This window comes from Podarcis tiliguerta (assembly GCF_965153285.1).
Source record: "Podarcis tiliguerta genome assembly, chromosome: 3".
NCBI classification, from domain to species: Eukaryota; Metazoa; Chordata; class Lepidosauria; order Squamata; family Lacertidae; genus Podarcis; species Podarcis tiliguerta.
Window position 1 is genome coordinate 42895708 of NC_139536.1, and position 13834 is coordinate 42909541.

A 13834-nucleotide genomic window follows, 5' to 3' on the forward strand; every position below is an offset into this window, starting at 1 on the left:
TACCTTCCTGCCAGTGTGGTGAGAGCCAGTGTGGTGTAGTGGTTAAGAGCGGTAGTCACGTAATCTGGGGAACCAGGTTCGTGTCTCCGCTCCTCCACATGCAGCTGCTGGGTGACCTTGGGCCAGTCACACTTCTGTGAAGTCTCTCAGCCCCACTCACCTCACAGAGTGTTTCTTGTGGGGGAGGAAGGGAAAGGAGAATGTTAGCCGCTTTGAGACTCCTTAAAGGGAGTGAAAGGCGGGATATCAAATCCAAACTCTTCTTCTTCTTCTTCTGCAGCAGTGGTACCTATTTATCTACTTGAACTGGCATGCTTTTGAACTGCTAGGTTGGCAGGAGCTGGGATAGAGCAACTTACACTGCCAGCGCCTTTTTAAGGACTAAGTGCAGACTGGAGTGCTTTACACATTTCTATCACAGAATTGTAGTGCTGGAAGGGAACCTAAGGATCACAGTCCAACCCCCTGCAATGCAGGAATGTGCAGCTGTCCCATAGGGGATCGAACCTGCAACCGGTGTTATCAGCACTAAGCTCTAACCAACTGAGCTTTCCAGGCTCTTCCAGCACCTACAACAAACTGATGGTAATAAGAAACCTGCTGCTCAGTCCTTTGCGCATTTAGGTAGAAGTCCCACTTCATTCGAGCCTCAAATAAACCAGGGCAGTGTTGTAGCTGTAAAGCTTACACAAAGCTTTCTTGAGCGAGTCCTACCTTGACCTGTTCTCAGTAACTTGGAGCAAAACCATTCATGGCGCAAAGAGCTTTCCCGCTTTGCCTGCGCAACATTTCCTAAGGAAGCAACGTCACTGCTAAGGGCGCGATCCTACATAGAGTGAGATGGGAGTTTACCCCTCTTGACGCAGTGGAAGGGAACTTCCTCCAGACTAAACATGCACAGCAGCCACGGTAGCGGCACGGGAGAAGGAAGCAAGCGATGCATGCAGCTGTGTAACCCCCCCCCTTCCCCACGCGAAAGCAAGCTGAAGGAGAAGATCTCCTTGCACCGTTGCAAAGCGCAGCAAATAGCAACGAGCTGTTGGACTTGCAGCCCGATCCTCTTTAAGTTTACTAAGATGTAACTCTCCCCTTTGGGTTCAATAGCACTCCCCTCCCTCCAGGTTGCAGCGTGGATCAACGGGTGTATTTTGTAAAAGACACGAGCTTTGTGTCACACAGCAAACTATTCCCAAGAAGATCTAAACCAAGGAGCGCCCGGCAGCACAGGCCCCAGCGCGTAAAACAAGCCATGCGCTGCGCGCGGGGCAGAGACCCCTCCCCACCCTGTAGGTTAGAAACGGTGCCTTCTTCTGGCCGCGAGGCACCCTGCTGCTGCCTTCCCTAACCCTGCGGAGGCCAGCCTGACCCCACCCCTCACCGTTTATGGAGGGGAGGGGGGGAGGTAGGGCAAGGAACGAGGCTGATGTCACAAGCAGGTCTTTATAAGGGGGCTCTTTTTAAGAACGGTACATTTTGACGGCAGCTGATCCGGTGCTGGTTAAAAAGGAAAAGCAAAGGCAGCCTGCGTTCCAAAGGGAAAATGCAGCCTTTACATAGCTGCCAGCATGTCAGACCGTTTAAACAAAGAAAGAGTTTTGGTAAGTTGTTGCAGACGGAGCCTTTTACTAACCGACCAGACTTCAATCCGGCTGCACATTTATTTGGAAATAAGATCAACTGGAATAATGCTGGGGATGGCACGGTGGGCTCTAGGAGCAGGGTGAAGTCTAGGTGGATCAAGCCTATGGGATTCCAGCTACTGATCTGGACTAGGCTACAGATTGCACTTAGAAGCCTGTTGATTGCAATGACATATGCTTCCGAGTGTGTTCAAGGTTGGGCATGCAGAAATACAGACAATTGATCCTTGCTTTTCTTCTGCATAGCAACCCGAGTTGAAGAAGTTGCAGGCATACGAGGGAAGTTCCCAACAAAAGTCCCGGTAAGTATCTATTCTGTTTCCTTTTCCTTTGCCGATTACTGATAATTGCACATTTTCAAAATATCAAGTATTCTGTGCTTTTTTAGTCACTAGCAAGTCACATTGGCATCAATGGATGCCCAGGAAGTGTGCTTAGAATTGCCGTCCTAGTTCTTGGGTACTATTGTGCAGCATGCAATTTAAAATCTGTTTCCTTCTTTCTTAAAAACAGGTTATTGTTGAAAGGTACCAGAAAGAAAAGTACCTTCCCCTGCTAGACAAAACCAAGTTTCTTGTGCCTCAGGAGCTGACCATGACTCAGTTTATAACTATCATCAGGTATGTAGCAGGGTCTTGATAGGCTTCTAATTTTGTTGACTCTCCCTGCTCCTCTGCCTGCTTCTTTTGCTAATCTATTTTTGCAGCAGGACTTCTGAAAGAACTTGGAAACTAGGTGATAATATGTACTATATTACTCAGCACATTTCTGTGATTTTTCCCCTCCATGCTTTGATGGGACTCAGATCATTTGAGTTCTCTTGCAAAAGATTCCTTCTTGTTTGCACAAGGCTGTGGTAAGAAATCTGTTAGATTAATGTAATGTTGTCTTTCCTACTGCCCGCTCCCCCTTGCGCACACACACACACACACACACACACACACAAAATTTTGAGATATATTCTCAGTGTTTGTATCAATGGTGATTAAAACACACACACAAGAAGAAGCAGCTTGTAGTTCCCAGATTTTAAAAATAAGAAAATCTTTTAGCAAAGCTTCGGATTATTTATTCTAAACCCAGATCGGCTGATGAAACCTCTTGGAGACCAGGTTCCAAAGTGTTCTGCTAGTATTGGGGGGGGGGGGGACTGATTACTTGTGACATATTGCAAGGTAAAGGTAAAGACCATTAGGTCCAGTCGTGACCGACTCTGGGGTTGTAGCACTCATCTTGCTTTATTGGCCGAGGGAGCCGGTGTACAGCTTCCGGGTCATGTGGCCAGCATGACTAAGCCACTTATGGCGAACCAGAGCTGTTTACCTTCCCACCATAGCGGTACCTATTTATCTACTTGCACTTTGGTGTGCTTTCAAACTGCTAGGTGGGCAGGAGCAGGGACTGAGCAACGGGAGCTCACCCCGTCGCGGGAATTCGAACCGCCGACCTTCTGATCGGCAAGTCCTAGGCTCTGTGGTTTAACCCACAGCGCCACCCACGTTCCCTTAGACATATTGCAAGCTGCTTTTAAATCCTCCCCAGTTTCGAGAACTGTTTGTTATAAGGGGGAGGGGGGCTGTTCAAGAACCATAATTACGGCACACAGAATTATTTGAGTAGTGCATGTCTCTGTGTTTCATCTGAGTCATAGTATTCCAAGCCTTCTCTGTCTGTAACCCTTCTGTCTTGGGGATATAAGGAGCCTGCTATAGGAGACAACTCCTAGGGCTGTGGGGGTTTCGGCCCCCACAATAAAATATTTGAAAGGGGTTGGGGGCCCCCAAGTTGATGGCCATTTTTATTCAAATAGTGAGTGTGTATGTGGGCAGTGTACCATGTGATCAATTATGCAGGGTGGGGCTTACCTGCCCCCCCCCCCCACAGTATTTTATTCAAGTTGGCACCCCTGGAGCCTGCATTAGGAAGTCTAGCTAATTAAGTTTAGCAGCAGTTGTCCAGGGCCACAGACTGCCCTCGCTGCACAATATCATTTTTCCTGAGATGCTTTGGCTCAAACCCAGACTGCGTCACATTCAGCTCTTTTTACTCTGCTGTTTTGGAGCTTTTAGAGGTCCTTGGAGAGCTTCAGACAGGAGGTAGCAGTCTGTAAATTTTGTGAGAGACAGACCCAGAGCAGATGTGACTCATGCTTTCTAACTACTTGCGCATTACAAAGATCGTGGGCATTCTAGAGCGGCACCTTTCCAGCTTGTTTCAGAATCCAAGTGGAGAAAAGTAACGTCAGAAGTGGCCCTGAGCTACAGCCTCTCTGAAGTCAGCTTAGGAAATGTGCTACGTTTCAGCAATCTGCCCTTGGTCCTAAGCAAGCGGTCTGACCTCTCTGACTGATACAGTTGTTTGCCTTCTCAGTTCACAACCTTTCCAAGGTGGAGTGAAATACAGAGCAGAGTACTAGGATTTTTGTAGGATTTATCTTGTAGCATAGCTTTCCTATCCTACAATATGTCAGTAGTAGCTTGTTTCCGTATAGTTTGTTACTGTATATTCTTAATAGTAGCTGATGAAGTTGGCACGTATCCAGTGTTCTGCGCCCCCCCCCCCAAGAAACATTCCACTCACTGCCTTCTTTGTGTGAAAATTAGTATGTTAAACTTTTCTGCAATCCTTTTTTTCGGCCGGGGGGGGGGGGAGGAAGCAGAGCAGCGCCTGCTGGTTTCCCTAAAAACTACATTTTTTAAAAAAAGACTAAATGTGTGTGTTTATAACACCCCCATCGTTCTACCCGGACACTGAGGTCCAGCACCGAGGGCCTTCTGGCAGTTCCCTCACTGCGAGAAGCCAAGTTACAGGGAACCAGGCAGAGGGCCTTCTCGGTAGTGGCGCCCTCCCTGTGGAACAGCCTCCCACCAGATGTCAAAGAGAACAATAACTACCAGACTTTTAGAAGACATCTGAAGGCAGCCCTGTTTAGGGAAGCTTTTAATGTTTAATGTTTTACAGTATTTTAATTTTTTTGGGAAGCCGCCCAGAGTGGCTGAGGAAGCCCAGCCAGATGGGCAGGGTATAAATAAAAAAATATTATTTATTATTATTATTATTATAAAAGATATTTGTTTGTTTCAGTTAGACAGTGGGGAAGGAGTAACTTTGCACTACTCTGCTACCACCTAGAAATGTCTCCTTTTTTCTGGTGTGTTCCTCTTGGAAGGCTAGGAATTGTCATAACTTTAGGTATTTCCTTTACCACCTAAACCTTGCTTCTGCTGATCTAGCTGTAGGATATAGATAACCTGTGTAAGTATTTGGATCCAACACTTATATAAACCTCTGGAAACCAGCTAACTGTCCTACCACTAAAAAGCCTAGGTTCAAATACTTGCTTAAACTATGAATCTTGGAACCATTTCACAAATCAGCCCTGTTCAGATGCTACTATCTCAGTCTAATAAATAATCATTGTACCTGCCTGCTATCCCCTTCTCTTTCCCTCATGTACCATAATTAAGCCATAATTAAAAATCTTTTAGGGGGTTTTAAACCAAAGTTTCCTGTTGTATTCAAACTGAGAAACTGTGGCTTTAATTTTATAAACCAGAATTAGTTCTGGTTCCAAACTACGGTTTATAATCTGACATAGCTTGGATGTAACTAGAAACTGTGCTTTAACAAACACTGAAATCTATCTAACAGCAGTGCAAGAGAGAATGGATATATAAAGGGGAAGAAAAAGTGCCTGCACATTCCAGTAAACCATGGTTTATTAGACAAATATAATTCTTTGCTTCTTGGGGGAAGGATGGGATACAAATTTATTATACTTCATCTTTGACTCTGCACCAATGTTATGTGCTTGCAAGCTAAACTGCTGACAAAATGTAAAGATCAGGAGTTACAGTAAGCAAAAACTTCCCCAAAAGTGATGAGTTTAAATTAGGGAGAGGATTTTCTTTAATGGATTTTGTTTGTTCCATCTTGTATCACTTGTGGGTATGTATTAAAGGACATCTAGCTACCAGTTTCTGTAGCTGAGGTCAGTGCTGCAGATGACTTTCCCACTCAATCCATAACTTGATGGACCCTAGGGAAACTGTCACGTAAACATGTCTCTTGGAATAATTTGAACTATATATGCTTCACAACAATGTAGGCCTCTATAAATCAACCTGTTTACTATTTCACTTGGCCTTTCTGAATATCTAAATGTCCCAAAACTTGTCTGAATGGTCACTGATGTGCACAACTGGGTGCATGGTGGTTGATTTCCCCTTCCCAATTCCTAATGGATTGTCTTAAATATCTATTTAAGGGGAATTTGTTTAACGTTTGCTTACAACCAGCCATCCTATACGTGGAGTAAAAGTAGCACCCCAGTTTTCAGTGCCAAAACTTACACAAGCTGTAAAAATTTCTCCAAAATGCCAGATTCTGGGTTCCCTCACCCTTGCTGGGCCATCTTGATGGACTGGAGGAATTTACCCACCTGTCAATCACCCAGTGTCACTGTGATGTTATACAGCCCACTTTTCTTCTGTAGGTGTGAAAACAGTGTAAACTTCCCTTGAGTCAAGCCTGCCAATAATAAATGAGCCCAGTTATAAAGTATTCTCAAGGGTACAAAATCACTGAGTACATCGTCCTGGATTAGGATTGTATTGGCATAGCATGAAACAACTTGCACATTTTAGACTTTCCTCTCTTTTCTTTGTTAACCCAGAAGCAGAATGGCGCTGAGTTCTACGCAAGCCTTCTATATGCTGGTAAACAACAAGAGTTTAGCAAGCATGTCTCTAACGCTGGCAGAAGTCTACCAGGATTACAAAGATGAAGACGGGTTTGTGTACATGACTTATGCTTCCCAAGAGATGTTTGGAGGCCTCTTAGCTGCTGGCAAGGGGAAATGTAAGGAATGTCTCCAGAAAACATAAGTGTTCTCTCGGGTAACAGCTATGTGGCTAGACAGCTCAGCTGTGAATCATGCGAGCTACCTGAAAATGAAAGGTGCTGTCTCTAAATGTGGGCTCCTCTCGAAGGATTCATGGTCCAGGAGTTGGCAGGACCCGACCAAAGAACCACATGATGGAACAAACCATCCTAAATGAGTGACACGGACAAGTACTTTGTATTTCGCTCCTTTCCTGCCCAAAAACAGGTAGCAGGGGATGCACTTCAGTGTTTAAAATAATAATAATAAACGATGTAACTGCTTTTAAAGGTGGTGTTAAAACCACCACTGGAATACTTGCTTGCTTCCAATTGTGGTTGCATCTCTGGTCCAAAAACAGGTATTTCTGGATGGTCAGCAAACAGCTCCTCTAAGTGAGTAACTGTGGTCAGTTTTGAAATCCGTGCAAATCTATGGCTATGTCATCATCATCTTTGAGGGGACACACACACCAAAGGAAGAAGCACACAAGTGCAGAGAATGCCCCCACTGGCTAAGACCAGTGAAAAATAAAGGGATTTTAAAAACCAGGTCACATGGTCTGAGCAGGAATGATCTGCTTAGCAGCTAAGAATAATGTATGCACTAAAGATTTTACTAACTGTTTCAGAGTTACTGTAGCACTCTTTTGATTCTAATCAGTGGTGTTGAGCACTGCAAAACACAGAGCCATAGCTGGCTTTTCTATGTCCCTGCTCTTGTCTACATATACCTCCAGGAGGAATACCCCTAAGGATGGATTTACATGATACTACACACACACAAATCCATGTGGGAGTGAGTTTTATTGAAAGGGCTGAGGCAATGGCATGTAATGGGCCTCTTTCAGGCAGCACTGCTGCACATGGATCCCACTGCGCAGTACTTATAAAAAAAATCAGGAGTTGGTAGGGTGAAATAGAGCTCTGGCTAGGTAGGGAATTCCGGAGCACAGCTCTCCAAATGGAGATATGATCAGTATGTGAATATTTACTGTGCCATCTTGTGGCTGTTTAAATTGAGAGGTGGGGAACAGGCGTTTTAACTAACATTGGAGCTGAGGCAGCAATCCTTGAAGCTCCAACAGTAGTTTTATCATGAGGCTGTGTTCTTGCCTTTTGAACTCTGCTGAGCTTTCTATATTTGGGTTTAAGATAAGATTGCTGCATAAAAAGGGCACCCTGTTAAAAACATGACTCCCGTCCGTAGCTCACAAAGTGCAAGGCAATTAGAAGCTCCTTGGTCCTTAAACCTTGTTGCTAAACTTAACTACCTGAGCCTCTTGTGTCAATGTCATGTTTAAGATGGCCGCCTGTATTTCAAGGGAACTTAGCTGACTTGGGGACTCTCTTGAGTTGACAGGTCCTAGTCTCGCATAAGCCAGATGTCTGTAGAAGGGGTGCATCACAGACTATCAGAGTAAAGAGACCAGGGATGGGGAACGTGCAGCCCCTCCCATATGACATTGGACTCCCATAATTTCTGACTATTGATCATTGGGAGTCAAATCACATCAGTTGGTTCACAGGCCCCCACCACACCCTTGGAAAACACCTTCATGGCTCAAACAGTATTTTAAATAGGTATGCACTGCAATGTGGACACAAATTCCTCCTATATATGGTGCACAACTTGGTTTAATGGACCGCTAGCTCTAAGAACCAGGAAAGGGCCTGGATTCTGTATACAGTGTCACTACGTTAAGTGGCACTGAATTATCACTAGTTATGTAAATAAAGAAATATATATATTGCAGTATATCTGTTAGCTTTTTTCAAAATAAATATGGATTTAGACTTGTTGAAGTGGAATTGCAACCCCACCTTAAGATCAGTTTTCATCTACCAGTTACATATCTCAAAAGCGGTTCTCTGTTGGCATCCTTGATGTATGAGTCGTCCTTTATTTGTTTGTTTTAAGAAGCTGCTGTGCTGGCCTACCAGCGTTCCTGTTTGAAAAGAGAACCTTGGCAAATGTTAAGAGTATGTGCTGTCTAGTCTACATTTTGTGATTCTGCCTGCAGCTGGTGTGTGTACTTGTACTGTATGTACTTTGTTGAAAGCCATTTTTTAAGGGGGTGGGACTTAAAAACAAACAAACCAACGGAGTTTTTGCCATTGCAAAGCTTAAGGCAACTCCACCTGTTTAGCAACAGCAGCATTCTTGTGTCTTTTCCGATGTCACTGCCGGCCAGGGGCAGAAGAAGGGGGGCGGGGGGGCGGGCTGACCCGGGTGTCACCACTGAGGGGAGTGACAAAATGCCGGGCGGCACTCACCACGAAGCCTGCAGCACGCCCCAGCCATGTGCCTCTCCTGGGAGTGATGCAGTGGCTTGGGCGCCCGCAGGCTCTGTGCTACCCCAAACGGTCGGCCCACTGCCTTCCCCCCAGCTGTAGGGCGGCTGAGCGGGAGGAGGCAGGCAGACTCCTCAGAGACCCTGTGGAATGTCCTGCCCGGGGTGACCCTGTGGGCGGCTGGCCCTACCCCAAGGCACTGGCCACTTGCCCCGCCCCAGGCGCCTGTTTGGCTGACTCCACCACTGCTGCCGGCGTATAAAAGGATGAAGAGTCAGAGTAGCTGGAATGGATGGTAGTTTTCAAATACCTCCTGCAGGAGGCTTCTTGCTTTCCAGCCAGCTGCTTCTTGATATCCTCTATGAGAGACTTAATGGACATGCTAACCATTTTAAACTCTGGAGTAGTTACCTTACTCCTCTAAAGTACAGTGGTACCCCAGGTTAAGAACTCAATTCATTCTGGAGGTCCGTTCTTAACCTGAAACTGTTCTTAACCTGAGGTAACACTTTAGTTAATGGGGCCTCCCGCTGCCACCGCACAATTTCTGTTCTCATCCTGAAGCAAAGTTCTTAACCTGAGGTACTATTTCTGGGTTAGCAGAATCTGTAACCTGAAGCGTCAGTAACCCAAGGTACCACTGTAAAGGGTTGAAACAATAGTGATGTCACTGAAGGAGAAGGATGGACTGAAGGAGAATTAAAGCAACATGCCTAAACATCTCTCGTCTCTAATTGTGTTTCTGGTTTCCTGTGAGTGAATGCAGTTTGAAGTACAGTAAGCCTCACAACTTACACAGGGATAAACAGTACCATGAGGAGGGGAGCCACCTGATATCAATAGGCAGAGAGTTCCAAAGTGCCACACTAAAATATTAATTTTGTACAAATGTGGAACGGGTATTCTGTGGCCCCTGTAATGGTGCCAGTCCCACTGATTGAAATGGTCAAGTGGGTATATGTTTTGTTTGTTTGTTTGTTTGTTTGTTTGTTTGTTTGTCTTCTGTACTTCCCTTCATCGGAGGATCACAGGGCAGTTTGCAATATAAAAACACAAAAATACATACCATAGTAACAATGCCCCCCTCACCCAGTATATATGGAGTAAGGCAGGCTTCCTCAACCTCGGCCCTCCAGATGTTTTGAGACTACAATTCCCAGCATCCCTGACCACTGGTCCTGCTAGCTAGGGATCGTGGGAGTTGTAGGCCAAAAACGTCTGAAGGGCCAAGGTTGAGGAAGCCTGGAGTAAGGTGATCCTATAGGTAAACTGGTTCCAAGTACTTAAGGGTTTTCGGTACTAATAGCAAACTGTTCATTGAGGCAAATTGCTAATGCTGAAAGGGAAAGGCATGGGTCACTTTCTCCCAAACAATTGAGAGCAGTCAAATAATATTTTAGTATGGATTGGCCGCTGGATTTATTAATGACCAAGAGTGGTTCTCCACCTTAAAATGATCAAAAATTGCAGAAAGGGAATAAAGAGTTACTGCACTTTCAAGAAATAGAAATAAAACCAATGTGGTGGAGCTTTGGGGAGGTTAAGCAGCCTCTGCTGATTATACGCAGGAATGAATGACTGAACACTGGTTTGGTCTGGACCTCCAGATGCATCCCTCTCCCGTCTTCCCCGTAAATGTACATCCAGGGTGCTGATAAAAATGGTCCAAAAGGACATACATCCCATGTAATAGAGATTAGAGATTAATATGTCCAGTTCTGGGCACACAATTTGATGTTGTCAAGCTGGAATGTATGCAGAGGAGGACAACCAAGATGATCAAAGGTTTGGAAACCCAAGTTTTATGAGAAACGGTTGAAGGAGCTGGGTATGTTTAGTCTGGAAATGAGGAGACTGGGAGGAGATATGATAACCATCTTCAAATATATAAAGGACTTTCACATGGAAGATGCAGCCACCTGTTCTAGAAGGCAGGACCCAAAGCAATGGCTTCACGTTACAAGGAAGAAGATTCTGATCTGATTAAACATCAGAATAATTTTCTGACAGTAAGAGCTGTTCGACAGTGGAACTGCCCTGAGACCTCCAGGTATAGGGCGGTATATACATTCAATAAATAATAATAATAGCAGTTGTGGACTCTCCTTCCTTGGAGGTTTGTAACAGAGGTTGGATGGCCATCTGTCATGGATGCTTTAGCTGAGATTCTGGCATTGCAGGGGGGTGGACTAGATGACCCTTGGGTCCCTTCCAACTCTACAATTCTATGATTCTACAAATTGATTGAGAGCAAGTTTGCGAGGCAACCTGAAAGCATCCCCCCCCCATGAATATGACTTAATAAAAAAAAATCTGCCTTGCAACTGATCTCTCTAAGGGAGGCCTGCTTTTTGTTGCCTCGGGCCCCTAAGGCATCCTGAAATAGGTGTAAAATGCTCCCATGATTACAGCCAGCATTTTACACTTAATTTGGCACAGCTGTGAATGTTTTTCAACAGCAGAAAAAGAGACCAGGTTGTTTGGCCTTCCCTAGGCAGGGAGGGAGGTGTTCAGCTGCAATAAGTGAGTAATCATCCCTGCTTTGGGCCTCTCCAATAAGCAGGTCACCGAAAAAGTTTACAACACATCTTGCAAAATCAGCTGGGCTGAATGATGATGATGATGACGACATGTGTGGGCATAGGGTATTTTGTATTTGTTGGTCTGTAAAACCTGAGGCAGAGCATTGCTAAGTGAATATGCCTTACCTGCCTGTCCAGCACAATTTGCAGGAAATTCCATCACAACAACTGCGAAATAGTAAGAGAATGTAGTCGGCATGTGTGTATGCCGGAGTCCTGCTTCTACTTTTAAGTAGCTAGGGCCAATTGCACATTCACTGCACAAATAAATAGAAAGTGTGGGCCAGAACCTGTAATGCTGATAATGCAACCCTGAAAATGACTGTGGTTCTGGAAAAGCAGACATGACTGTGTACCGCATATTTTAACATTTCCCTGCAAAAAATAAAGCCTCGTCAATTGAGAAGTGCGTAAGTCAATAATGAAAGGAAGACACACAGAATAATTCATGAATCTCAACTCTTAATGGTTCTTCAACAGAAGCCTTGGCCCCACTGATAACCTTAAGCAGGCACTTCAAGCCCACCCATCTCCAGCCATCATTTCCTTGCAGTTTTCCATCTGTCCAGTGCTGTGCTTATCAGCTAATAACTGAAGAGCAGACTTACATTTTCCTTGCTTCTTGAAGCAGCATTTTTCCTCCCCCTGATTCGCAAGTGGTGGTTTTCAATCAACCCTCCTGCAGACAGTCCATCAAATGAGGGAGTATAATGTTCAAGATATCCTGGCTATGGGCAGAGGTGCACCTAGGCTCCCTTGTGCCCTTGGCAAGGAGGTATATGAGACACCATGGACCAGAAACTCAAAAAGTTTGCTTTCTGTCACCTTTTGCACTCAACCAGTGACTTCCTGCTTCCCTCCCCTCACTGCTTTCCCTCCTAGCCACTCCGAGGCAGAGTAGAGAGGCACAAGTTTGGCACCCCTATTTTCAAATATACTTTTAAGGTTGCTTTATTTTAAACATATTTGATATAATTTTTAAGGACAGGTTTTTTCCTGCCTAAATGAAACACATCTGTTCTGAACACATTTGCTCAGAAGCAGTCTCATGGATTTTAGCAAAACTTACTCCTAAGCAAATGTTTCTGTCACTGCATAAATTTGCCCTTAGGCATGTAGATTCCATGTTGACTTTTATGAAAGGCTTTGCTCCCTAATTAAAATGGAAGGTGTTTTAGAGGCAAAGCAAAAATACATTTAAGAGTGCAGTGTTCTTCACAGAGTACACCTTGTTGCCCCTTAACGATGCTGTAAACCCAGGAGAATTGGTCAAGGAATGTTTTTTTAAAAATCTAAAGCAAGGAATAAGATTATCTTTGCTGAGGTATATGAAGCTGTTAATATTTTACATGGTAACTGCTTATATAGCAGGTTTATGAGCGACACACGCAGATAGATATCTAATCTCTCTCCAGTTCTCAAAAACTTGTCTAGTACTATTCCATTGTTTACAGCTGATGGGTTTGTTATTTGTGATACCACCTGAACAACCTGGCAGTGGAAACTAAAGCACGACTGCAAATCTATTAATACTTGTGTGGCATGATCTTCAAATGCTTGTCTACATGGTAATAATGCTTCTAAATAATAGTGACACATGCATTAAGGTAAAGGTAAAGGGACCCCTGACCATTAGGTCCAGTCATGACCGACTCTGGAATTGCGGTGCTCATCTCGCTTTATTGGCCGAGGGAGCTTCCAGGTCATGTGGCCAGCATGACTAAGCCGCTTCTGGCGAACCAGAGCAGCACACAGAAACGCCGTTTACCTTCCCGCCAGAGCGGTGCCTATTTATCTACTTGCACTTTGACATGCTTTCGAACTGCTAGGTTGGCAGGAGGAGGGACCGAGCAACAGGAGCTCACCCCGTCGTGGGGATTCGAACTGCCGACCTTCTGATCGGCAAGTCCTAGGCTCTGTGGTTTAACCCACAACGCCACCCGCGTCCCCTGACACATGCATTAGTTATGTACAAATTGGATTATTGCAAGATGGTCTATATGGGGCTTCCGTTTAAGAGATTTCAGAAGCATCAGTTGGTCCAGACCACAGCAGCAACAATGTTAGTAACTTCCTGTTGCGTGGGAGTTTTTCCAATTTTGCTTAATTTTTAATTTGTTTACCATATATTCTGCATTGCTATACACAAGGTGGCTTACAACATCAAAAAACAACAAAATATACAAGATTGCGCGCCTGATAATCCAAACCGATACAAATCATAATAAAAATTATGGCTTAAAATAACCAATTTATATCAAATAAAGTAATCTTCAATAATCCATTATACAATAAAATCAACTCTCAAATTATCAACAAATAATAGACAGAAAGGCACTATCGACAATTCATTGCTAAATCATTACTAAATTATAAGTAAAAATAACAGCAAAATTACAATACATTAAAACCATGTAAAAATATCAAACTGAGGAA

At 44.4% G+C, this 13834-nt stretch overlaps 1 protein-coding gene across 1 annotated transcript; it reads left to right on the top strand.

Annotated features, from left to right (window-relative positions):
• Positions 1 to 1137: 1137 nt before the first annotated feature.
• MAP1LC3C (microtubule associated protein 1 light chain 3 gamma) lies at positions 1138 to 9550 on the top strand. Its single transcript, XM_083433654.1, has 4 exons — positions 1138 to 1598; positions 1887 to 1942; positions 2154 to 2260; positions 6316 to 9550. The coding sequence occupies exons 1-4, from the start codon at positions 1541 to 1543 to the stop codon at positions 6524 to 6526; spliced, it is 432 nt and encodes a 143-aa protein (XP_083289780.1). The 5' UTR covers positions 1138 to 1540; the 3' UTR covers positions 6527 to 9550.
• Positions 9551 to 13834: the final 4284 nt, after the last annotated feature.